Raw genomic sequence first — 21,577 nt, forward strand, 5'->3', positions numbered from 1 at the left:
AACGCCGGCTCCACGCGTTCCAGTCATCTTGAGCTTCATTGAATATCTCAAACGGGGGTACTGAAGGAAGCATCCTCGTCGCCATTGTCGTAGCCGTGGATTAAGGTAACGCATTAATACCTTATTACTCAAGTATAACACAGACGCAACTACTAAGTAAACTATAACAATAACTAAGGAGTCACGTGACGTAGCGCACGCTATCTACTACAATGGGGACTCAAGAGTTCTTATTTTTTATGTTGTCTGTTTGTTCCTTATTGACATTTCTGTTATATTTTCTCTCTCAGGAGAGAAGCTCATTGCTAGTTTGTCTTCCTGTTGGAAGTGAAGTTCCTTACACAAGATGTACTTTCCAGTACATAGATACTACAAGTCAGACAGTACTAGTTGAAGAGGTTCCAGGGGAAAGGCTGGATAGTCGTACAATAGAAACTGTTACTCCTGGTAATTTACATACGTTTTACGTGATAGTCGTGTGTTTACCTTGATTGTTGTATGTAGCTTGGCCACATGCTGATCGAGTGGAGATACACATATTTTTCTTCAGGTGGTCAAATTTGTCTCGGATATTTTATACACATTTTCATTGACCCGTGTGTAGAGGTGTTATCTCGTATTGTCAATGATTGTGAGGGTGACAGCAGCATGCTACCAGGAGTAGTAGATCAAGGAACAGAGAAAAGTATAAGTTTGCACACAAAAATTGTTTTATTGTTTTGTTAGTTGTTGCTGCAAGAGTTGGTGGTTGATTTCAAGTAAAACTGTGCAGTCGTCCTTTCATCATTTAAATGTATGTTGATGTGTTTATTACATTTTCTAGAACATTCTTCAGTTCGGCCAGTCTGTGTTGTGAAGAGGAGGAGATTGTCAAGTTACAAGTTAGACTTGCAAGCAATTGTGTTTGATTTACAGTTTCTTGAGGTAAATACAGTCACGATTCCAGATGATTGTTGAATTTGTATAGTTTAACTGTGGACTGACGATAAATGGAGTAAAAGGCATGTTTTATGTTTATTATCTCTCTTTGTTATAGGTTGGCATGGCTGTCAGAAATCATTGATATGAGATTGGTATTCGTCTTGGAGTCGACTTAGAAGAGTTGTCTGATTGTAAAGAGTGTTTCCCTCATAACTTGGCTGCTCACCTCATACATGTTTTCTCACTGTGGAGAAAACTAGAGCAGAAAGCAGCTATTGCAATACTCCTGGAAGCATGCAGACAAGCAAGTGTCGGTGCATGCAGCAGAGAAAGCAGTGAAGAATGCACAAAATCGAAAGTGAAATTGGATGGAATTACATACACTCAAGGACTCAAATTTCAGTTAAGTTTTTTTACATTTTTTCTATTGTATCTAGAATGGTGTCATTGACTCAAGGATTTCCTAATTGTTGCTAATAACATATCCATCTACTGTATCACACTGACTGGCCTTACACTGAAGTCAGTCTCATGCCATCTGTGGGCGAGTGCATAATCGTATACATGGGAGTGGCAAAATTCTCAAACTAAATCAATCTATTTTAGACAGAGTGAGAGCCCATCAGTATGTAGTAATGGGACATCACCCCATCTGATAAACATTTATTTGTTAATATCAAATATGTTTGGTTTTGTATTGACAGTATTTTGGGTTTTGTGAACTGGGAATTGTGTGTGTGTGTGTGTGCACGCGCGCGCGTGCGTGCGTGCATGTGTGTGCACGTGTGTGTGCATGCAGCGCGCACTCTGCGAGGAAGTTCATTACTGAACTAGCTGCCTTTCATCATCAGCTTCCACCGTTGACTTTCGCATCAACAGTGAGCTTAATTAATTATCAGGTAATCAGAAAGGAATCTCCAGAAATCGCACGCGGTGACATCCATATAGGAACTTCTGATGACTCTGTTGTCAATGATCTGACGGAAACTGGCTTAGCGATCGCTAATGATAGCAGGATAAAAGTGGTGGACAGCAGGAGGACTGCCCAAGAAGAGCTAAAGATAGATAGTCAGCTGCAGACCAATAGTGTCTGATATCAGGTATGATAAAAAAAGAACTAAGCAGTTTGGTTGTGGTTAAACGGTGTAATTTTTTCCTTAAATGTTTATACTCACACTTAACCACTGTGTTAAAATAGAGCTGTACAGTACCTGCATGATGATGCTCTGATGGCCTCCCAAAGTGTTGCATATTGTCCGTTTGTTTGTTTGTTTGTTTATTTTTGTTTGTTGTTTTTATTTTTGTTTGTTTGTTTATTTATATTTGTTTGTTTATTGTTTATTTTTGTTTGTTTGTTTATTGTTTATTTCTGTATCTACTCAGGGAAAACCTGGGCTAGGAGTTGAACAGAGAGAACACTAGCTACAATCATGCATGTAAACATGGTATATCTGCCAATAGCAACACTGCAGACTAGACATGTATAAATTAATGAGATAAGAGCAAGGTCTTCTAACATTTCTTGAAGGAGTACACAGATTTCAATAAGGTGAGAAGGGGGGAAGTTGTTCCATTGTTGGGATGCTCACAAGGAAAAGGCTCATTTCAAGAAGTTTGTTCTTGGACTTGTAAGATAGAGCCCATTGCAACTTGAACTTCTAGTGTTGTAATTACGTAAAGAGATAACCTAGAGCAAACAGACTACAAAATTTGTAGAAATATAGGGCAGATACGATCTAAACATCTACATGTCATGAAAGCTCGATGAGCTATAGTTCCAGCAATCTTCAATACTAGGCAACTAATATTTTAAGAAGTGGAGCAGTTCTGATTCCAAACGTAGAGCCAGTAATTAGTCTAAGACCATAATTCTTGATAGATTCTAGCTTGTGCAATGTGATCCTGGAACAGTTGCGCTAGGCAACAGAAGCATACTACATTGAAAGGACGAATAAATGTTGTATAAGTGTAGGTATGATTATCTTATGATCTAGCATGCTATATGTTTGCCGAGGGCTCTAACTTCATCCCTCGTGCTGGTAAAAGCCATGTAGCACACTAATCATACGATAAGTTATTTATACTATGGTCACGTGATAGGGGCGCGTTTGATTGGGCTCTTTCAGCCTTTTCCGGTAGAGTCTGGGAGAGTATGCCCCTCTTCCATCTTTTTCCAGCACAGAGCTGGAAAAGGGCATGCTCTACTAACCATGCAGCAGCAGGGGGCGTGCACATGACGCCTCTTCTGGAAGAGTCTGGTAGAGCCCTATGGAAGTGATATTTACCGGAAGTGATATTTACCGGAAGTAACCTTTGCACACTTGCTGGTGCAATACGGCATATAGACAATCTCTACACGCTCCTGGCTGGTCGCACGTCACGTGACTATGGTATAAAAGACAGTTATGTTATTCTGAGGTAGTTATATATGGTTTAGAAAGTCACAGAAGACAGTCTTTGATTTGCCATTGACACAATATGTTTAATTATTATGATTAGATCAAGTGAGATGGATGCCAATACAAGGTATTTGTAGCTGTAAACCTCTCGATCAAGAGGCTGCCCAATGATCGTAACAGAGCAGGATGAATCGAAATTTCTTCTATACTCATGTTGCTAATAGTCATAGATTTGGTCTTGCTAAGGGTTAGATCTAGTTGGTTTCAGTGAATTCGAACCACAAAGTTAACAAACTAAATCAACATTCAGTCGATTGACTGCTTGATGCAAGGGCAGATGCAATGAAACTGCTTCTGACCCTTATCTGTGTATTACACTGGTTTTAGTGCAAGTAACTACAATTTATTATCAAAGCTATTGTAACCTTAAAGGTAACATACCTGATCAACCTGATCATGATACTCTACAGCTATGACGCCAGTTAGCTGCATGTGCAGCTAGTAGTCCATGGTTACTCCACTAAAACTTTATTACTGTACAACCCGCTTACCTTTTTGTACTCCAAAATTTATTTCATTTATTATCTAATTAGCAAATAAAACATACCAAAAAGCTTTGATCATTTCATGCATGAAATCAGAATGTGTTTTTGTGTCTGAGGTCACGTGAGAAAATCGACAAAAACGTGCTAATTAACCTGGACACTCTTGATTCGACAGAGTAGTAATAAACGTCACCAGTCTGTCATAATTTGGCAGCTTGAAGTATTAAAGGTCCTGAATGTTTACACAACGCGTTGCCGTTGCTTATACGGGATATTGTAGCTGAGTTCAGTGCTGGTTTGGAGAGCTAGATGAGCTATGTATAGTAGTCTCGACCAAGTACGTGTAGACAGTACTGGAAACGACACCAGGACAAAGAAAAAGACGAGCGGTGACTCAGCTCTGAAAGTGTATTTTGCTCTTACTGTTGGTGTTGGGATCGGCGGTTTTATTGTATCCGTTCGGCTCCCTGACGCTTGCTTTGACCATAAAGAAACGATAGTGATAGTGTACGCTGTGATTCAGAGTGTCTGGTTGTGGATCTCAACACTGGCTAGTATTGGCTACTTGATACACAAGAAATGCAGCGCCCAACTTAGACCGAAACCAGAATGTGATTGCTTTAGCGATATCTGCAAAGCGTTTAGACTTTTTTTCTACCACCATCCAGAAATAGTTCCAATGACATTACTCGGACTAGCTACCATCGGTGGAAGCATACCAAAAATGGTAGTCTTGAACAATTGTATGAGCGGTGCACTAGTGAAATTTGAGATCGTTTACATGGTAAGTGAATCTGTTTTTATTCTTGTTACTATCTGGACGATTGTTACGCAATGGCTGCACAACCCCAAATGCAAAGAAAACTTGAAGAATGGTCAATATGTGTCTGTTAACTCTGGCAAGGCACCTGAGCGCAGGGATATTGACGTGACATTTGCACGGTGGCCTTCTTGTCTTCCCGACCCCCAGCGTGTTCTTCTTTTGTGTTATGTGATATCTATTCTCATAATTCTAGTCTCATCTGCAGCAGACGAAGGCGCTCAAGAAACGACATTTAATGCCGTCAGAAAGTGCAGCAATAATACGTTGACGAACAAATGTAAAATCCGTGTCAAGAATAGTGCTGAGCTGACCAACAACTTTTTTGCTCCACTGAAAATGCAGTTCTGTTTCGTTACTCTCATGATTTTAGTTTCAGTGTGGATAACGCTTAATTCATCACAGAAAGACAATAGCAGCGGCGATCAAAAATCCGGTGACTCAGAATGTTACTCAAAGTGGTACGATGTAATTCTAAATATTGTGGTAATTTTGTTTGGCGTCGGTGTCTTTGCTGTTTATGTCTATTATGCAGTACAACTTATCAACACATCAAATTTGACTTCAAATTCGACAGCAAATGCCACTAACTCGACTATGTCACAGAGCACCTCATTTGATGAATCATCATTGTATTCGCTATCATCAAAATTAAAGGAAAAATATATGGAAAACGTTAAAAATTTCTTAAAAGTTCAAATTTCGGTGGAATTAGTTTCTTCAGTTGTGCTGCTAATTTTACTTTGCGTCAGATTCTGCTGTACCCAAAAGCAGGATATTGGTGTTTTCAACGGTGGAAACATTGATGACGTTATAGTGATGACGACCTGCACCGCAGTTACTATTCATTGTGTCTTTAATCTGGCTTCTTACATGGAATGTTTGGAACGACATGATAAGTGCACTTTGACTTCGATTTTGATTGGCCTGGAGATTGCAAGTTTGGCACTAGATATTGTGCAAGGTTTTCTTCAAACTGCCCTTCTCCTAATATTAAAGACATTGTGTCATCCGGTGAAAACACGAGCAGACGTACGCCGTAATTTATTTTATGGCAATGCGCTAACGTTTTTGAGTTTCGTCAATCTCGCAATATGTCTAGGAGACTGTTTGGTTGAATTGAGAGAGGCCAGGTCGGCGAGAGGTTATCTTGTTGGCTTTCCAGTATATCCGTCCGAGTCTTGGACATTTGTAACGCAATTGTATTATCCTCTGGGTGTCTTTTTTCGATTATATAGCGCTAATGCGTTTTGGAAGAGCGGCGTTAACATTTTATATAACCATAGTCTAGTTAAAATTAAGTCTGAGAACAATATTACTTGAACTTGCATGCTGCAGCTGGATGCTTCGCGGATATACGTAGTTTTGTAGACATGTGCTGCTGCCAAAAACTGTGTTGTATGTTTGCTGATTTGTCGCGTTTTGGACATTGTTGCTACTATAGCTAACTTCTTTCAATATAATTTGATAGCTTGAGCTTGAGGTCTATGCAAGTGCCGATACCGTACCAATCGTCTGCTTTGCACGTACACAACATCCTATATCTAGAGGTATATCTTTTTATCGCGACCATCCTTTTCTCGGTGCGAAACACTTTTTGGATCTTTTGCGGTCGTTCGGTCCTGCTGTATCCAGGCCTTCGTATTGGATGCAACCACATCTTTTGCATAGATACGCATTCACATTCGCACACCCTCTAGTTTTGTACCATGCACACTCACGTTTTTAGGGATGGGATCGATCCATTCCAATTATTGGAGGATGGGGAGGCGCGCAGTGGCGGATCTAGGGTAGGGGTTGTGGGGTTGCAACCCTCCTTTTGTTAGCCTTGGAGTTCGGCTCGCAGTGGGCAGTCTGGGTCTCTGAAGCTATTCTTTGCAGCAGAGCCGTCTAGATACGGCTCTGCTTTGCAGGCTAAGACCGCCTTTATTTCTCAATACCTGAATAATCAATCATATCTTTTGTTGGGTGTGTTTAGAACTAATAGCACTTGAAGTGCAAACCCTCGGCCGGTATGCACCTTGAAGGTAAATTAGTCGCGCTATGACAAAATCGTATGACAGAATGGTATGATGTGGGTAATAAATAAGAAGCATTATTGAAATGGCAAAGGTCGACCTTGAGGTAAGTCACGTGACTGGCTGCTACCGTGTACAACGGGTAGCTACGCAGTCCGTCAGCCAACGTCCCGTAGGACCTCGCTTCTATTTCTTACAACCTTCGCTCGTCGTTTCTTTGTGCAGGTGATTGTTTGTGCAGCTTTTGAGGTTGTAACTATGGCCGGTTTTAGGCGTGGCATAGGTAGGGTAGGTGTTCCTAATTGTGGACACTCCCCAGTAATTTGAGTTACAAACACTCTTTCTCTGGTAACCTGCAACGGAGAGAGAGGAAAACATGTCCAATGTAAGCACCAATGTCTAAGCTTTGGAACAATACCTGTACGACTAGAATCGCACAACGTCTGCTAGCGCACTAGCAAAATATACGGGATAACGTCTGTGAACAGCTCAAACGGGGGTGTATCCTAATTGTGGACATGTTTTTCTCTGCCACAGAAAGCGACTGGGTCTGAGTAACAGCTGGACTAGATACCTGAATGGTTGCCGCACAAGCTGGTATTTTGGGCCGCAATCAAAACCATGTTCTGTGGTGTATCACGACGATTCCCCTGCGAAACTGTTAGCACGTACAATGTTCCTCCCATCATATCCACAAATTCGAGCTACACGAATCGTTCTTTTGTTGGATCATGAAAGTGCCCTGACGTTAGTTAAGCAATTATCGAGTACCTTAGTAAAGTTTTGAGCCTAGTTACGTTGACTTGTAAAGAAGCGCACTATGTGCATGGATCGAACGTGTAATTCCAGTCCAGTAAACACGTGAATATCTTCACTCATACTACATCTAGACATCAGTAATCCACTGACAATCTAGCTGTTTTCACTGCAACTACATCTGGCCACAATAGGGTATGAAATGAGAACGAACAAAGTAGGTGGAATGCCAATATCAGCAACATTCGTATTCCAGTCAGAATTTGACTGTCTTCACTGCTACTAGATCTGGCAACAATAAGACACAAAATGAAAACCTACAAACTCACCTAGGATAGGTGGAAGGTCAAAACTACCTTGTCTGATATCAATAAGCATCTCTACCAGCAACGCAAAAAGACGCTAGAACCACAGTTTACAGTTGAGACGTTCATCTAAACATGATTGGTCGTCTCCTGCGTTGCATCGTAAACAGAACACTTCGTTTCTGCAAAATTTGAAAGGCACGACGCCATTCTAAACAGAGGTGATACACCACAGAACATGGTTTTGATTGCAGGCCCAAAATACCAGCTTGTGAGGCAACCATTCAGGTATCTAGTCCAGCTGTTACTCAGGCTCAGTCGCTCTCTGTAACGGAGAAAACAATGTCCACAATTAGAATACACCCCGCGTCCAAGCTGTTTACAGACGTTATCCCGTATATTTTGCTAGTGCGCTAGCTGACGTTGTGCGATTGTAGTCGTACAGGTACCGTTACGAAGCCTAGACAATGGTGCGTATATCGGACATGTTTCACTGTCTCTTCGTGCAGGCTACCAGAGAAAACAGCGATTGTAACTCAAATTACAGAGGAGTGTCCACAATTAGGTACACCTACCCTACCAGAGCCAAAACAAAATTAGATGTGGGAACGTTACAAATGCAGCTAGATTAGCTAGGCGTTGTTTCTAAATGCATGTTACAAATGTAGTTGTTTCCAAATGATGGAACAAGCCAAATGTTACAAGTCGGAGAGCCTCGACGCTAGGCCGGCTGGCAATCTTCGCCTTACGTGATGAAGTAACGGGCGTGATCATTGTTCTGTTTGTTGGTGGGAAACCTAGGTTACAAATGGAGAGCAAACAAGCAGCACACCACCGATTTTCCAGCTCACAAAAGTCTCTTTCTTTGTGCAGCTTCTCTAGGCGTCTTGTTGTTTGTGCGGCTTCTCTAGCTAGACGTCGCCTACTGTTGTAATGAGGTGACCCCAGAGTCAAAACAAAACATCAATGCGGGAAAACATGCACGTGCACATGTAGATTAGCTAGGCGTCTATTCGCTCTGACTTTGGATACCGTAAAACAGAAATGAATAGAGACGCACTAGCGTACTTACAGGTCGGCCGAGCCGCTTTGTCCGACAAACAGACGCTGTCATGGACAATGCACGTTCTCCTTCGCAAATTCCCGTCAAATGCCAAATTTCTGTTGAAGACGACACTACTGATCGTTGCAACAACACCACGGCCGCTCAGCCACGCACACTCCAAATTCAAGCTGGCAGACTGCAGAACCACTATGCAGAAACACTGTGGAACAAGCAAAATGTTACAAGTCAGGTACAGCTACACACTTCGCCCTGGTTGTTGTTGGGGAAACATACACGCACAAATGTATGTGCTAAACCCTTAGAGCAAAGGACTAAACACATGTACAGGACGGACGCCCGATGGCCAAATTCTCGTTAGCAGCTACCAAACAAAGCGAGGTGGAGCCTCATGATGACATCACGTTCGTCTATTGGTCAGTAATGACACCACCACTTCTCGTCTATTGGTCGGAATAGCTTCATTTGCATCTCCGCTAACCAACTATATATACGGTCGTTGGGTCGTACGTACGGCCATCGAACGACTACTATACCCTCCACCCGGAAATCCGGGCCTCGGGTAATTATTTCAAATTAGCTCCTAAGTCTTATAGTGACACGTCCCTGATCCATACACTCGTATAATGCTTGCGTGCGCTAACAAACCTATCGATCCACACACCCGTATAATGCTTGCGTGAGCTAACGAACCAGTACACAAACCCGTAGGGGTGTACTGTACACGCACAGCACGTGCATTGACACGGGACACGAAGCCTTACCATTACGCGCGAAACCAACACCATCCTCAGACAACTCCATTGAACTGTATTTACAACAAGAAAGAAGAGTCGAAATCGCTACTGTGTGAAGTGTGTAAACCGGTGCCCATTTGAAGAAGTGGCAGTTCTAGTAAACGTATCGAAATAGGAGTGTGGGGTGTGCACGTGTCTGACTGTCAAGGAATAAATTAAACTAGTTGTGAACATTCAGTGATCCAGGAAAAGTGAGTGACTGTAGCTAAGCAAACGGTGTTACTGTATTTGAACGTGGCTACAGTGAGAGACCAAGGACTGGAGACAGTAATTGTGACATATACTGGCATGTCACTTCCTATTTGGTCACAGAGTATCCGTGGAGCTCACAGAGATGGAAATTGTGTTAGTGGTTATGTTGATGGAGAAACATCACTTAAAGCTCTGCTCCAGGCACATCAATGTGCTACCACATCTACATTTGTGACACGAACGTCTACAGTAGCAGACATCTGCCAATCTTTGAAAGAGGATCAGTCTAAAGCAGAGCTGAAGAAAACTCTTCCGAGGATTCCATTTCAGTGTTCAGCTGGTGAGATAGTTGAATATTCCATTTGATGGCACACCATTCTGTTTATGTGGAAGGAAGCAGCTGGAATGTCAGTTTGGTCCCTCTCGCCTGAAGTCTGGAGAGACGTATTCAGCAAGGAACAGAGACAGCAGTGACAGTGGAAAGAACGTCTCCTACTCCAGACAACTAGAAAAAAGGATGCACAGCCCATATTAGCATTCGACAAGTCATTAGATTTCCTGATTTCAAGTTACCATATGATACCCCATCTACAACGTCCGACTTCAAGAAGGCAAGAGCAGCCATAGTGAGGGAAGTGCAGAATGCAATGAAGAGTGGTACAGCCAGCTACACCAAACGATATTTTGTTTCACTTCCTGACGTTGATGCTCATTCCAATTATTCTTGTGGAGGAGCTGCAGGATTTGCACAAACAGTTCACCCTGCAATCATACATGAAATCAGTAACATTGTTCATGATGGAATAACCAAAGTGACTGAGGTGAAAGCAGCCTTACGAAGATTCGTAAAAACCAGACTAAATGTTGATCAAGGTATAAAACCTGAGGAGACAAACAGAGCCTACTATCCCTCTAGTGTTGACATAAAGAATCACATCTATTTAGCAAAACAGAAACTCAAGCTATCAAAACTAGACCAAGAAACTTTGCCATTGAGTATTATACAGTGGCAAATAGAATCTCCTGGTACTAAGTATCATTTCCGACCTTACAGAAATGTAAAGGGCCCTCTAAACACAGCTACATCCTGTACAGCTACACCAAATAATGAATCAGTCAGTCTGTCAAAAAACAATTTTAGCAAGTCATGCAAACCCAGGCCTGACGCACCAATCACCTTTAGCTCAACAGCTTCCCAATCTCAGCAGCACATGCTATATGTCCATCAAGAAAAGTGGCAACAAGATCTATTGGTACGCTATGGCAATACCATCAGTCTTATTGATGCAACATACAAAACAACCAAGTATGATCTTGCGCTCTTCTTTATCTGTGTAAAGACTAACTTTAACTACACAGTAGTTGCTGATTTTGTAATACAGCATGAAACAGCTGAACAAATTGCCGAAGCACTACAAATCCTCAAAGATTGGAAACCAGCCTGGAAACCACAATTTTGGATGACTGATTACTCAGAAGTTCAAATGACAGGCCTCATTACATCCTTTCCAGAATCAACCCTGTATCTGTGTGACTTTCATAGGGAACAAGCGTGGACACGATGGGTAAGAGATTTTAAGCATGGATTAAACACCACAGAGAGTGAATCACTGCTAGAAATACTGAGAAAGATGGCGTATGCCCCTCCATGCCAAGAGCCTGATAAAGCCATTGATTACTTTTACAGAAAAGAAGAAGAGACCTTAAAGCAGAGTGGTGTGTGGCGTTGTCATGACCAAGTCAACCAGTGGCTGTCACGAAAGTGGCTGTGTATTCCTGAGGTAAGACTCTAGTGTCTGTGTGTGTGTGTGTGTGTGTGTGTGTGTGTGTGTGTGTGTGTGTGTGTGTGTCTGTGTGTGTGTGTGTGTGTGTCTGTCTGTCTGTCTGTCTGTGTGTCTGTCCGTCTGTGTATGTGTGTCCGTACATGCGAGTTTGTGATATCTGTGTACATGTCAGAGAAGTTTGTTAGTAGGTTTCTGATACATAGTTGTGTTTCTAAATGTCTGCTTGCTGATTAGAAATGGGCTCGATGTTTTCGTGACAACTCCTATCATGCTGCAGTTGAAACAGACAATGGGACTGAGGCTCAAAACAAGCTATTGAAATATTCGTATCTGCCAAGGAAGAGAGACCTGACACTATCAAGCATTATCGAGATTCTCATTCACCATTTCCTACCAGATCAAAGAGAAAGATATATTTTCCTAAACTATAAAGCAAGCACAGACTATCGTTCCTATGACAAATCCAAACCATCATATCTACATAATAGACCATCTAGTATTGTGGCTCATTGTCTTGAAAGGAAGTCATCTGCTCTCAATTTTTGTGCTGAAGATATTTACTGCAATCCTATTAGATCTGGTGTCTTTCATGTGAAGTCACAGTCCAAAAAAGATGTTTGGCATACCGTTGAATTCGGATCTTTTCATAAATTACCATCATGTACTTGCACAGACTGGAAAAAAGAACAAATTCCATGCAAGCACTTTTTTGCTGTGTTTCGCCTTGTTAAAGGATGGGATTGGAAGAATCTGCCTACCAGCTATCTAGAGGGGCCATACCTGTCAATAGACAAAAGTGCTCTTGATTCTAGATTTCATAGCAACCATGAATCTGTGTAGACAGTCTGGACTATGACAGCCAACCGGATTCTACCATGGTTACAGAACAAGATTGTAGTGTATCAGCCAGCAGCGTGCTTCACTGCCTGCCAGAACGAAGGGTATGTATTGTGTCCAAAAGAAATATTAACTTATAAGGCAATCTGCTATTAACCCAGACAAGTTGAGGCCCGGATCCAGATGGGGGTTCAGGGGGTTTAAACCCCCTATTTTCCAATAGGCGTGGTTCAATAATTTCATTAGAAAAGAGAAAATTAGTAATGCTATAAATAACTGTGCCAGGTCAACCCCCTCTTTCAAAAATAACGGGATCCGGGCCTGAAGTTACATCTAGCACCATGCTCACTCCTGCTTAAGTGTACTTAGACAGTGAAACTGTGGGTTTACAGCTTGAATTAACGCTGTTGTGTTGTGTGTAGAGACAAGCCACAGAGCTAAAGAATGCTCAGTTGGATGCAAGAGAAGCCATAAAGGAGACAGAACGTCTTACATACCTAAGTCAAAACGTGGAAGCATTACGATGTCTGGCAATAGCTATTCGACAGTCTGTGACAAAATTGAAAGAGCAGATGCCACAGTCAAAAGAAGGCCTCTTGCTTCTACCATCATTACGCAGGAAATCCTTGAAGAGAACAACAGCCAGAAGACTGGTAAAAGAAGCCAAACGAGTAAAGCAAAAAGCAAAAAGTGAACAAACAGTAAATGAATTACCACCACAAAAGAAACATAAGACAAGTCATAGCAAGAGAGTGGGGATAAAGGCTGACCGCATCAGACACAAAAACTCAACAATGAAAGACCGGCAAGGACGGAAACGGAAACTCACAGATGCAGTCAACCCTCACACTAGAGAAACAAAAGCTAGAATCAGCTGTAACGCCTCCATTGACTTCAATCAGAATGCAGCAAATGTAGACTTTCAATGCAACAGTAAATCACTCCTCCCTGTCACACCTAAGTTGTGTGAACCAACCTTCCAGAGCAAAAGTAGAAGCAGTCTTGATTTTCTAAGACGGGCATCCAGCATACTAACAACTTCAACATCTGGTTTACAAAAAGAGAAACAACTTCAACAAATAGCTCATTCCTATGCCTACAGTCAGGCGAGGGCAGCACAACTGCCACTTGAGTCTGTAGACACAAACACAAATTCTGCAAACCATGTAGAACACTTTGATGAGCCAGAAACTGATGGCGCAAAAAGATTTGAAATCAGACAACTACGAAGACAACTGGATAAACAACAGAGTGACATAGATAATTCAGTGAGGAATAGATGAAATTATATTATGGATTGCTAATGATTACGTGTGCTTTCGTTGTTGCAGGCAATGAAATCGACGCAATCTACAGTAAACTGCCAAGTGATTAATACTACACGTGATCCAATAGGTTCTGACAATGAATTTTACAATTTCATCATTTGTTGCTATAGTTTAGTTGCTGTTTTCTTTATAGATTGCACAAGACCATCAACACAGGTTCGAAAATAACACATTATTGTATGATCCCTATTATCATTCGCCAACACTCCAACAACAATCATCATTATTCACTACTAAGAGGTGAATAATGATAAATGTTAGAGTGTTGGCCTCCCTTTGATACATGCAAGCATACAGACACCCTCATCCCCACCCACCACTTACCCTCACACAATTTAAATTTCTTTATTACAGCTATCCTATCTTTCAAAACCAAAGGAAGTGCTACATTACCTGATTAGCAATGCTGATCGACCCAACCGTTGCAGACGGCAAATTGTGTTTGACATTAGAAAACGTCCATCTGATAGCCAGCAGCAAACAGTCAAATGCCACACCAGTATAATCTATGCATCAAAGCAATTCTAACACTTACAGAATGAGACATGACTTGGTCTTTATTTGTTTAATTGTTTGCTGTTTTTGTGTGTTTAACTAGAGCAAGATTCAAGGACTAGTCTAGTAGTGTTATATTATTCAAATACATTGTAGTGTACAAGGGTACGCTATAATACTTTCATACATTTTCACCTAGGCTACTATGCTAAGTTCACACAAGTAAAGAGGGACACACAGACACATAGATACACAACTACAAACTGACAGACACACCAGATAGACAGAAGTATACACAAACAGACACAGAGTCAGACACACACACACACACACACACACACACACACACACACACACACACACACACACACACACACACACACACACACACACACATGCATACAAGGTAACGTAGATAAAATTTGCAATTCACTGGTGTTGTCGGTATGTCACTGCTGTAGAGAATTAAAACAGATACCAAACTTCAAAATCATTCAATATGTATTTGCAATCTTAAATCACTCTGATAAGTAATTTAAATAATATAAGTATAGTTTCACTACACAGAATTAAATACTGCTGTGAACCATCAAACAGATGGTGACCGTCACATTAAGCTTATACAATTCAGTTGAATGTTTCACTTGAATTAAAAACTTACTGAAGCGTGGTGTTTCTACTTGACACAATAACCCGCTCACAATGTTTGGGAAGGCTTCAGCCTCCCCCAGCCTCCCAATCCTACACCGGTGCATGTATTATGTTTCAAATAAATATACCTTTGCTATAATATACATATATTCATTTTATTGATCGCCATCAAGTTTTCTAACTTTGAGAATAATCACTTTGAAAACAACTAGCAAAAGTGCTATTACTTTTCAACAGACTTTTGAAAACTTGATGCAACAGTTATCAGTGTGCTTATGGAAACACAATGCAAATTTATATATATATATATACATAATATATATATATATATATATATATATATATATATATATACCGACGATGCCATACCACATCGCATAATATTCTAGCTCTAACGATAGTCCTTCTAAAATGAACAGCACTAAAGTGCAAACCCTCCGCTTGACTATTGGACTTGTCATTCTGAACTTGTCATTCTGAACTTGTCATTCAAGCTGAGAAGAGGCTGGACTATTCATGGCGCGGGCGTGACCAACACCTGGTACAGGCTTGGTCACACCGTAGTCACGTGACCTGACTGCATTACTATCCATAACGTTTCACGTGTCGGGTAATGACCAGCATTACATTTCAGTAGTAGCTATAATGTAGGTACATATCACTATGTTTGTATTATGCAGAGACGTAATTAGACACTACTGTGTTTGTACAGTAATAGATTGCAATTGCATGTGAACCTCCACCGTACCCTAGTGCTGCTGTACTTTATTCAGAATCACAGTAACATATCCTTAATTAATTAATGCAGTAGTATACGTACCATGGTTCACCGGATTCTTTCACGATGATGTCCAGTACGTAGATAAGCCCTACATACTAGCACTCATTCACTCTCGATTGAAAGAAAAGACTCAAAAAGATTCCTCATGCTCCTGTTGCAGAAGGAGCGGACAGATAAGAAGTGTGTTGCCGTCACATTACAACATACTGGTGAATGAGGCTTCAGCCCACTAACGCACGCAAGCATTATACGGGTGTGTGGATCGGGGACGTGTTACTATAGCCAAACCCCTAGAAGAGTTGTTATCAGTCTGTGACTGCAGGTTCACGTGACCAGCTTACTACTCATGCGCAGTTTTCTCCATGCTTGTCATGATACCTGCTTTGTTCAAAAGATGAGTAGGACTCGTTACACTCGCGGATGGTTTTCTCGTAGAACTAGTGATCTAGACAGTGACAGACTCAGCAGACCGCTAGTACTTACTAGAGGCGTAGGACTGAAAGTATCAAACATTGAACAGTGGCGGATCCAGGGATAGGCGCGAGAGGCGCGCGCCTGTACCTCACACGTCGTCGACTACTGGTAGTCCGCGTTTCATCGACTCCCACGTATCGTTTGGGCTAACGTGCACGTGTGTTTCATGCATGAACTCGAGCTCTGGAACTTTAGCACGCCAGTTTGGCACAAAGCACACGAGCTTGTCTTGGACTACTAGTGTTCTTCGGTAGCCTCGCGTAGCCAGACCCTACAGTACTCGCTTCGCTTTGCTTTAGCGGGTAAGGTCTGGCTACGCGAGACTAGTTCTACGGAAGTTGCGAGAACTTTCCACAGGAGGGTCGACTATCTAGTTTTCGTTGTTGGCGGAGAGAAGTCATTGAAAGATGTACGGTCATAAGCGTCCTCCTAAGCAGAGGGCTGCTGATCAGAGGAGCTTGGCAGAAATGTTTCAGCCAGCGAAGAGAGTATCCCAGGAGTGTAGAGATGCGGCCACTAGTACAAGTGTTAACTGTATCTCGGACGACAGTCAAAGTGGGGTTGCTGCTGGTGAGGACGATGACAGTGTGCAGACAGTAAGTGACGGAGTTGGTAATATGAAGTCTGGAGGTGGTAGTCAGGACGTGGTTGCGACAACTGCAGAGGTTGTTAGTGATAGTGACCATGGATCATTCTTGGAGGCTGTAGCTACAGCCATGGAAGGGAAAGCACTCAGTGATGAGGACAAGGTGAAAGTGATTGCTAGGAGAAAACCAAGCGAGCAGACAATATTGCCTTTTAGGAAGTATGTTGATAAGCGCAGGAAGAGTGGCTACTCAGAGAGATTTGTCCAGAAAAAGTGGTTTGACCAATTTGATTGGCTAGGATACTATGGCAAACGCAAGGAAGAAGGCCTCTTTTGTTTGCCTTGCGTATTATTTCCTACCGTTTATCGAGAGGGATCATGCCGTGGTGATAATTTTGTTGTCCGTCTTCACAGGGATTGGAAGAATCTTATTGCTGATGCTGCTGAGCATGAATCTACCCAGTACCACGGAAATGCTGCTGCCAAGTTGCTGGCATTTCTTAGTACTGACAAGCACCCTTCTGAGAGGATAGACCTGATGCAGTCTCAAGCAGCTACAGAAAGGGTATCTGCCAATCGTTGTATACTGTTGTCTGTTCTGAGGTGTTTAGAACTAGCTGCACGTGAAGGTGTAGCGCTGCGCGGTCACCGTGATGACCTTACATATGATCATTCACCTCAAGGTAACTTCATGGCGTTTGTGAAGTTTGCTATCGATTCTGGCGATATTGTCCTGAAGGAGCACCTTGAGTGTTGTTCTCGTAATGCCACCTACATGTCGAAAACTACCCAGAATGACCTCATGAAATTGATGGCAGATGACATAATTCAGCAAATAGTGGATAATGTAAAAAGGAGTCCCTTTTTTGCTGTGCTGGCAGATGAAGTAAGAGATGTAAGTGGGTGGGAGCAGTTGGCAGTGTCTCTTAGATACATGAAGGACAACAAGGCAGAAGAGAAGTTGATTAAGTTCATTGCTTGCAGCTTTGGGACAGGTAGTAGCATCTGTGCTGAGATACGGAATGCCTTGAGGCAGCTTGGTCTTGATGAAACACGTTGTCGAGCCCAGGCCTATGATGGTGCTGGTGCTATGTCTGGCCACCTTCACGGTTGCCAGAAGAATTTTCGAGACCATGTACCCCGGGCACAGTACTATCACTGCTGTAGTCACCAACTGAACTTGGCGTTGACAAAGTCTTGTAATGTGTCTGAAGTTCACTGCATGCTTTCCGACTTGAAGGCTGTTGGGCTCTTCTTCGAGTACTCCCCAAAACGGCAACGTACATTAGAGCAGAGTGTTGAACAAGAAAACACCAAGCGGACATCTGCCGGTGAAAAGCCAATCAGAGCTCAGAAGCTAAAGCTACTGTGTGAAACTCGCTGGGTAGAACGGCATACTGCCTTAAAAGACTTCAGAGATATGTACTTTGCCTTAGTCCACTGCCTCCAAGTTATTTCAGGCCAGATCATTGCCACTCCAACTGCTGCCTCTAAGTACGATGCGAAGTCTGTCACTGAGGCAAATGGCCTCCTCCGCTCGATAACGTCAGATTCATTCATCGTAGCTCTGCACTGCTGCACATATCTGTTCGGTTACACAAAGTGTCTGAGTGTTCTACTGCAAGGATCGCAATTGGATGTGCTGGAGGCATATGGTGAAATCAACCAAGTTCTAGGTCTGTTAGAAGAGATCAGAAGTAACAGTGAGAGAGAATTCTCTTCAATTTTCGCCTCTGCATCAGCAGTTACATCCCGTGTCTTAGACCAAGACCATCCACAAGTTCCTCGCTTAGCTGCACGACAGACACTACGCAGCAATCATCCTGCATCAACTCCAGAGAGCTACTGGCGGAGAGCTGTCTTCATTCCATTCATTGACAGCATGATCAGTGAACTTGGCAGTAGGTTCACTGACATGAGCCATGCATCAGTGCAAGGACTGCTGCTCCTGCCAAAACACTGCCAGAGCCTCACTCCTCACCACCAGGCAGCTATCCTGAAGGCTTATGCTCCAGATTTGCCTGATGACCCAACTTTCGAGGCCGAGATACGCCGATGGAAGAGGAAGTGGGAGTATGCAGGTGCTGCTACCTTACCAACCAATGTTACAGAGACGCTGGGTGCTGTGAATGAAGTGGCATATCCCAACATTGTCTGCATTCTTCGCCTGTTGTTGATAATACCCGTCACCACAGCCACAGTTGAAAGAGCGAACTCTGCACTAAAGCTGATCAAAACAGACCTGCGGAGCACGATGGCACAAGACAGGCTAAATGCGCTAGTGCTCATGTTTGTCCACAAGGACTTGTCTGTCAACCATGATCGTGTGATAGACTCTTTTGAGAAGGCATATCTGAGACGCTTGCTGTTCCTGGATGCAACTGCTACAACAGAAGAAGCACAATCACAGTGACGGTGACATTGTTTTCAGTGATGGTTGTATTGTCGGTCCATCAGATTTCTTCTTCAGTTCTGAATCAGTGATGTTACTTTTCCACACTCCTCTGTTTTCTGATGTTATATATCAACCTGTTTTGCATGTGTTGAGTAAAGTGAAATATAGTTATAATATGAAAATATCACAAACTCGACCTCATTTGAACTGATGACTATAAGATATTCCTAGAGGGCCAGCTGCGAAAATGTTGAACATGGACACGTGACTAACTGGTGACGTCATTACCGAACCTGACAGACCGCGCCTGTACCTGGTGAGAATCCTGGATCCGCCACTGCATTGTTACAACTGAGGGGGCACTGCTACACAGTATACTTTCTGTTTACCTATTAGCTACACTTGGCCAAAATCAAACTTCAAAATCAAAATCAAAATCAAATATAGTAAAGTGGCACGTGTTTCTCCGGCGCCTCTGCAAGTTCCTATGCCTATACTTATAGGCAAGCTACGCATTGATCTGTCCTAACGTATGTTCCAACAAAGCCAGCGCATGTACCCGGTCAGAGTAATAATAACACTCAGTCACAGTGAGTCTGACTCAGTGGTTATAAGCTGTGTTACACTGTAATGCTGTCGTGCAGTTCACTCTCTGAATAGCGCACCAACAATTTAAGAATTGGCATGACAATATCTTATAATATCGTGTGTTAATCAATAATGGTCCAGCTGTGTGTAACTGGTAGAGTTCTTGAAAGGCAAGACAAGGATAGTTCGCCTGCGAAATTGCAATGTTTGAATCAGGAGGATGCAGACAAGGACCATCCGTCAGAGTCAAGCCTTTCTGTCTTGCATCCAAGCCACAAGAAGGTTTAAACGGGTGTGGCAAGCAATGTAGATGTCGCTGCTCCTTCTAGTGATACGGAGGGGAATCTGATTGATCTAGGATTTCTTGTAAAGGCGTCAAGTGGTGCTATTCTCCACTTGAGGAAGCTAGCTGAAGAATTGTCTGACAGCAAGAAGATGCAGTTTCTTCACTCACATTGGAAACCCTCTCCTTCTTTCCGCCTTCGTTCTCATCAAGTGACAAAGAATAAGAAAAGTTGGAATTTCAGCTTTTAGCACTCATGGCTGGAGAATTTCCCTTGGCTGGTGTACAGAAAAGTCCTTGATGGAGGAATCTGTAAGTTCTGCATACTCTTTCCGAGTAGCCAGGTAGAGGAGACGCCAGGGGTGCAAAGCCTGGCGTTTTGGCCCTATCGTCTTACCTTGGACCGTATACAAAGCTCTTGGAAAGAACGATGTCCTTGTTCACCATGCAGAGAGTGACATGCATCATGGTGCAGCTCTACGAGCAGACCTTTTCAGGTTGAATTTTGAAAATTCCTCAGCCAGAGTAGGTTCTCGAATAATGTTGAAGGAAGTTGATCAACAAGAGGAAAACAAAACAGTTATCAGAGAGATTGTTAGTGCTGTTGAGTTTCTAGCTATTCGTGACGACAAAGTTGATTTTTCTAGTGAAGATGTCAATCGAGGTAACTTCATAGCCACACTACGTCTCCTATCCAAAAAACGTCGTCCTTCAAAGACATCTTCTTTAGTGCCAGAAAATGCTCGTTATACCAACAAGACTATTCAGAATGAAATCTTGAATATCTACGCTTTTAAAATCCTGACAAAACCGGTCAGAGAAAATAGTTTACCGTTCACAATTATAGCTGATAAAGTGACCGATCCTCGTGCTAACCAGGAAATTCTTGGAGTCTTTTTGAGATTTGTTGACTTGTCCGCTCTAGAAGATCTTTATTACAGGAATGCTTTGTCAGTTTCTTTTGCTTACAAAGAACCACTGTGTCTATAATAACTTCAAAGATTCTGGAATTGCTTTCCCATGAGTCATTGTCTCTGTATCTATCCAATATCCGTGGATAGGCTTATGACGGAGCGTCCGTGATGTCATCCGGAATTAGTGGTGTACAAGCCAAGATCAAAGAGAAGTCTCCATTGGCCCTGTATACGCACTGCTATTGCCATTGCCTTAGTTTGTCTATAGCTGCATCTTGTAAAGTGCAAGAGGTAAAAAACATTATTGGGGTCATAAATGAAGGTTTCCTTTTCTTGGAACACAGTCGGAAGAGGCAGCGCAGGTTTGAGCTAACAGTAAGTATGTACCTGCCTGAATCAGCTTACACTAAACTTCAGGGACTCTGTAAGACGCTTTGAATAGAGCGTCATACGTGCTTGGACGTCTTTTAGAAATGTATGAAGCCCTTGTCACCTTCTTAGACGCTATTTAGTCCCCTCGAGATTATCCGGACTTAGAATCAGAATCTACTGATGGAAGTTGAAATTGGGATAGAGACACTAAAGTTAAAGCACAAGGTCTTAAAGCTGCATTGTGTTCATTTCAAACTGTTGCAGTATTTACAA

The 21,577-nt window shown here is 42.3% G+C and overlaps 2 protein-coding genes and 1 long non-coding RNA gene across 3 annotated transcripts; all 3 read left to right on the forward strand.

The window, feature by feature from the left end:
* The first annotated feature begins 4,181 nt into the window (after nucleotides 1-4,181).
* On the forward strand, nucleotides 4,182-6,009 carry LOC134182479 (uncharacterized). The gene has a single exon (XM_062649913.1). The coding sequence runs from the start codon at nucleotides 4,182-4,184 to the stop codon at nucleotides 6,006-6,008; it is 1,827 nt and encodes a 608-aa protein (XP_062505897.1). The 3' UTR covers nucleotide 6,009.
* A 7,760-nt stretch (nucleotides 6,010-13,769) lies between these two features.
* LOC134197311 (uncharacterized) lies at nucleotides 13,770-14,239 on the forward strand. Its single transcript, XR_009972626.1, has 3 exons — nucleotides 13,770-13,832; nucleotides 13,899-13,921; nucleotides 14,120-14,239. It is a non-coding gene; the product is annotated as an uncharacterized LOC134197311 (long non-coding RNA).
* Nucleotides 14,240-16,437: 2,198 nt separating this feature from the next.
* On the forward strand, nucleotides 16,438-19,165 carry LOC134182565 (52 kDa repressor of the inhibitor of the protein kinase-like). Its single transcript, XM_062650022.1, has one exon. It carries the CDS (start codon nucleotides 16,574-16,576, stop codon nucleotides 19,163-19,165), a length of 2,592 nt encoding a protein of 863 aa, XP_062506006.1. The 5' UTR covers nucleotides 16,438-16,573.
* The last annotated feature ends 2,412 nt before the right edge of the window (nucleotides 19,166-21,577 follow it).

Source organism: Corticium candelabrum, chromosome 1 (assembly GCF_963422355.1).
Source record: "Corticium candelabrum chromosome 1, ooCorCand1.1, whole genome shotgun sequence".
NCBI lineage: Eukaryota > Metazoa > Porifera > Homoscleromorpha > Homosclerophorida > Plakinidae > Corticium > Corticium candelabrum.

Bases quoted from the DNA above. Each gene is read 5' to 3' on its own strand.
- LOC134182479 (XM_062649913.1), top strand. From the start codon at position 4,182: ATGTATAGTAGTCTCGACCAAGTACGTGTAGACAGTACTGGAAACGAC.
- LOC134182565 (XM_062650022.1), top strand. From the start codon at position 16,574: ATGTACGGTCATAAGCGTCCTCCTAAGCAGAGGGCTGCTGATCAGAGG.